Genomic DNA, 5382 nt, shown 5'->3' on the forward strand with positions numbered 1-5382 from the left:
ACATGCAACTTGCGTCAAAAAAGTAGTCATAATGATGAAGGGAATATGTAAAGTATCATTATAAAGTAAGTAGTTAGCTATCCACATTTAGGCCAACCACGAAAATCAACATCTGAGATACATCATTATAAGAGCTAGCAGAGATACCACCATTAATATTTTAGACCTTACTTGATCAGGTCGCTTTCAACACCGATCAAATTTATTGCATGGATAAACCAAAACCCCTACTTTCTATCTGTAATCACAATTACTACTATATAGTAGGAGTACTATAAATAAATTCCGGAACTATACCAATTATCTCAACAATCAACAAAAAATCAATGGCGAGAAAGAAAGAAGAAGAGGAAGAAGACGAGCCCATGAGCCCGACGGGGCGAATGATGCAAACCCCCAAATTCAATGTCTGCATAGTAATATTCTTGGGATTTTACACAAAAATCGATCCCATTTTATTCAAGAAAGGCGTGCAACAAGCTCTGGTTAAGCACCCTCGCTTCTGCAGCATCCTCGTTAGTATTTCTTTCTCTGATAAGACTGTTGACGGCATGATATTGTCTATTTTGGGAATCAGACAGTCTTAACATTTTCACCCTCAAATTTACATTTTTTAATAAAAATTATTTTTTTTATTAATTCCAAATTAATTCCGTCGGAACAAGGTGACGAGCAGGGGCAGGTACACGTGGAGGCGGACAGCAGTGGACATCGACAAACACCTCTTCGTCCCGGATGTGAGCGCGGCCGCGGAATCTCCGGACGAGTTCGTGTCAGAGTACGCGTCGAGGCTGTCGGAGATTCCGTTGGACGCGGCAGCGAAGCCGCTGTGGGAGTTCCACATTCTGAACGTGAAGACGTCGGAGGCGGAGGCGGTGGTGTTGATGAAGGTCCACCACTCCTTAGGCGACGGCGTCTCGCTCATTGCGCTCACGCACGCCTGCTCCAGGAAGCTCGATGATCCCGCCGCCTTGCCTGTGCTTCCGCTGCCGTCCAAGAAGCGGCAGGAAGGCGGCGGCGGGAGAGGGCTGCTGAAATTCCTTTGGATGATGATTTTGATTTTGTTCTACACTTTGGTGGATGCGGCGGAGTTTGTTGCGACGTTGCTGTTTCACAGTGACGTGCAGACTCCGGTGAGAGCTGGCCGAGGCGTTAGGCTCTCCCGGAAGAGATTCGTGCATAGGATCGTTAGTCTCGACGACGTTAAGTTCATCAAAAACGCCATGAACGTGGTTTGTGTGCTCATTTAATTTCATACTCCTACACTACTCCCTTCATTACTTGTTAAGTGATTTATATTTTTTTGGGACGTCTTATTATGATAAGTTTGTTACGTACCTCTATTTCCTTTATCATATTTTTCCTCTTATGATTAAGAAAATCATTTTATTAAATCTCTTGTGCTGGAAAAAATGCCTATCTTAGCAAGGATGGAGGGAGTACTTTAATTCTAGATTAAATTCTGAAGTAAATTAGTATGTGAAATGTGAATATTGTTGTTTTAATATTTTGTTGAAAAATTATTGAAGAGCGTTAATGATGTGGTCCTCGGAGTCACAGAGGCAGGCCTCAGTCGTTATCTCAACTCAATATACGGTGAGAATATTTTTTACTTCTACTACTACTATTAGTATTATTTACACCTTGAAATACAAGGATTTTGATTTTGTCTTCATTTCCAATACAGTGAAAAATAAAGAAAATGTGGCAGAAAACAAGGAGAAGAACAGTAATTCTGTACCACAAAATCTGGGCATGCGATCAACTGTTATCTTTAATCTCAGGCCATCTCCAACAATTGAGGTGAGGGAATTGTTTTTTTGACATAATAATGTCTCAACTAAGGGAGTAATCATTTATTGTAAAATTGAATAGGATATGGCAAGGATGTTGGAGAAACAGGAGGTGAATGGAATGTTGGGCAACAAAATAGCAATGGTTCTTCTTCCATTCACCATAGCTCTGCAAGATGACCCATTGACATACATCCGTAGGGCAAAATCCACCATGGATAGAAAGAAATTGTCACTCGCTCACCAAGGCGCCTACATCACCATGAAGCTAATTAGCTCGTTGTTCGGAACCAAGGTAAGACGTATATTTACTCACCATGTCTCTTAAAAAATACTGTAGTAATCAATTTCCTCCGTAAAAATATGGGCAAATGATATGGAGTGGGAATTAAGCTAAACTTGGTAAAGTAATAGAGTTAGTTTAACAGTCTTATTGAATAGTGAGACCCATGTTATTAGTAGTGGTTGTAAATAAGTTATGTATAAGGAAATAAATTGGAATAATTTTCCAAAAATCAAATAGACATACTTTTGTAGGAATGATGAAAATGAAAAGTACATATATTTTTATGGGATATACAAAGTGTTTTTATCACGTTGATAGCGAAAAATGGTCATTTTTCCATCAGTAGACACTACCGACAAAATAGTATCCTTGTTATATGAACTCATTGATCAGTTATATCACATACGAGTATGTGACTCTTATAATACATATTTAGATATTTCATATTATAATTATAATCATTATTAACATTATCATTACAATAAGATTCTTTCCCCACTCACAATATCATTAACACTTTTATTAAATCTAATGTCACTCCATTATACTCCCTCAGTTTCATAGTAATGAAGACGTTATTTTTTGACACGGAGATTAAGAAAAATTGTGTTAGGTGAGTTAAGTAAAGGGAGAATAAAGTGGAAAATTAAAAAGGTGGAAAGATGAAGAGAGAAAAAAGTATGAAAAAGTAAAGTGAGCGTGGAAAATGTGTAGATTTTTAGTAAAAGAAAAATGACTCTGTTGCTATAAAACATACCAAAATAGTAAAATGACTCTATTACTATGGAATAGAGATAGTAATAGAGGGAGTAATTATATTTTTGAGGACCTAGCTGGGAGTATAGGTCAAATCACTTCATAATATGAATGCATTATGCTACTTCTGTCAATTTCCATAAACTATTTTACTTTGTTGGGATATTTCATTTCAATGGACCACTAAAATTCAATAACTGGCAAATGATTCAATATAACTTGGTATTTCACCATATGTGAGTGGTCTCCGCTTGCTCTCTCCTTCCCTTCTTAATTTATTAATGTCCTTATATTTTTGGACAAACACTCTTAACAACTCTCTCTTGTTTTATTAAGGCATATTAAGGCATATTGAAACGAAATAATATTATACTCTTTTTGTCCATAAAAATAATGACTAATTTTAAAGAATGGTTTAAAATAGAAAAAAAATTATGATAATAGAGTATATTTATGCTCTAAGTTAATCAGTCGTTCCCACATGTAGGCAGCGGCACGTTTGACTCGGGCTGTTTTCCGAAACACAACATTTACTTTCTCTAATGTGATGGGTCCCACTGAGGAGGTCAATTTATTTGGACATCATTTACGCTACATTGCGCCTTCTGTTTGCGGATTTCCTCAAGTAAGATCAACTAACTAATTAATTGCACAATTTAATTATTTCATTCTTTATATGGGATGGTGACGATTATTTATATTTTGTTAATCTGAATAATTATATATGCAGTCGTTCATTATCCATTACCAAAGTTATAGTAATAAGATAATAATTTCGATCGGCGCTGATGAAAAATTGATCCCAAATCCTGATCAACTCTGCGATGATTTAGTCAAGTCTCTTCAAAACATTAAGGAAGCTGTCAAAGAAAAGGTTCTCGCATCAGCTTCTCTCGATTACTGCTGATAGATGACGTTCCATTTGATGTGTTTAATAATATTGAATTAAATGAATATTGTTTGATTTGCATCAACTTCTCTAGATTACTACCTGTAGATGATGTTCCATTTGATGTATTGAATAATATTGAATTTAATGAATATTGTTTGATTTGCGTCAACTTCTCTAGATTAATATGGATAGATCATGATGTCCAATGTATTGAATAATAGTATTGAATTTGAAGAATATTGTTCGATTTGCTAAAGATGTCTCGGCATATAATTTGGAGACGATGTTGCACAAGATAAGTCTCTGATTATAAGTTTTTGGCCTTCACAAAATTAATTTTGCATAATCTCCGGACAAGTTCTGTTAAACATTGTAGTAACATTTTAGATTTAATATTTGAAGATTTGTGTAGTGGGACCAAGTAAGGGTTAATTGTCCTTCCATCCCCATAAAAGAATACTGGTATATACTTTCACTGCATGAATTTTAATGTAAGCTGTTGTTTTTTTCCTCTTATTTAATTCATGCGACTTTGAAAAATAAAAGGACCATTAATGCTATTTTGATGTTACGAAGCGCTGGATGGTCCTGTCACGTTATTAATAAAAAATTCTTTTCAAATTCGGTTATTTGAGTAAAATTGACTGTTTCCAAATCTTGCCATTCTGCACCAAATATGACACCGAAATTAATGTTTCTCTATCATATTTTATGCTCCTTATAAACATACATAATCATTAAATAAATAAATAATGTATACAAATAATTATTGACTAATATGGAGTATACAGGAGTACATAGTGTTCCCCGTTAAAACTCGGCTCAAGAGTCAAAGCAAACGGCTCATATTTGTAGCAAGAAATTGACGATTGGTTGAAATGAATATTATAGAATCTTTTTAAATTGATTCCAATTTCCAAGCCAGTCCAACGATATACCAGTTTTTTTTTCAATTATCTATCTTATTTGTGGCCCATGCCAACGGACTGAAGTGGGACTGATATTTCCATTAATAAAGTGGGCCCAATAAGAGATATTTACCTTGAGCCCATTTCTTATGCTATCCGATGTTGCGTATTTTGATTATTTCTATCCATATACTGAGCCCATTTATTCATTGGGCCTTGATATAAGCATCCTCTTTTTACTACAGAAATACTCACCTTATAGGGCCCCATCAAATTGTTCTAGCCCAATTAGTATCGTTGTCAATGTGTTTCGAATCTAGGCAGAGTCAGGTGGTTCGACCGACTCTACCGCCAGCCCACGGCCACAAGGGCCAGAAAATTTTAGCTAAGTTCATTGCTAGAGATATAGTAGAACTCAAACAGTAAACTGTAATGCTTTGGAATGGGATTTTTTCTTGGCTTCTAGTTATTTTTAATTTTTTACTGAGGTCACATTAATTTTTTTTTTTGTTTGTTTATGTTTAGCTAAGTTCATTGCTAGAGATAGTACTCAAAATGTAATGCTTTGGAAGTATGATTTTTTCTTTGTTTCTAGTTATTTTTATTGATGTCATATTAAATTTTTTTGTTTATGGGAATTCAATCTTTTGCAAGGTGGCTATATATTTTGTCGGCGGATGAACAAACTTACTTATTTAATGGTGATTGACATAGGAAAAATACTTTATTTCCATTTTCATGATAAAA

The 5382-nt window shown here is 35.2% G+C and overlaps 1 protein-coding gene across 1 annotated transcript; it reads left to right on the plus strand.

Annotated features, from left to right (window-relative positions):
• The first annotated feature begins 289 nt into the window (after nucleotides 1–289).
• Nucleotides 290–3896, plus strand: LOC125216592 (wax ester synthase/diacylglycerol acyltransferase 11-like). The gene is made up of 7 exons (XM_048118346.1): nucleotides 290–515; nucleotides 666–1232; nucleotides 1530–1596; nucleotides 1688–1803; nucleotides 1876–2088; nucleotides 3323–3460; nucleotides 3566–3896. Exons 1-7 carry the CDS (start codon nucleotides 327–329, stop codon nucleotides 3740–3742), a joined length of 1467 nt encoding a protein of 488 aa, XP_047974303.1. The 5' UTR covers nucleotides 290–326; the 3' UTR covers nucleotides 3743–3896.
• The last annotated feature ends 1486 nt before the right edge of the window (nucleotides 3897–5382 follow it).

Source organism: Salvia hispanica, chromosome 3 (genome assembly GCF_023119035.1).
Source record: "Salvia hispanica cultivar TCC Black 2014 chromosome 3, UniMelb_Shisp_WGS_1.0, whole genome shotgun sequence".
Classification (NCBI taxonomy): Eukaryota; Viridiplantae; Streptophyta; class Magnoliopsida; order Lamiales; family Lamiaceae; genus Salvia; species Salvia hispanica.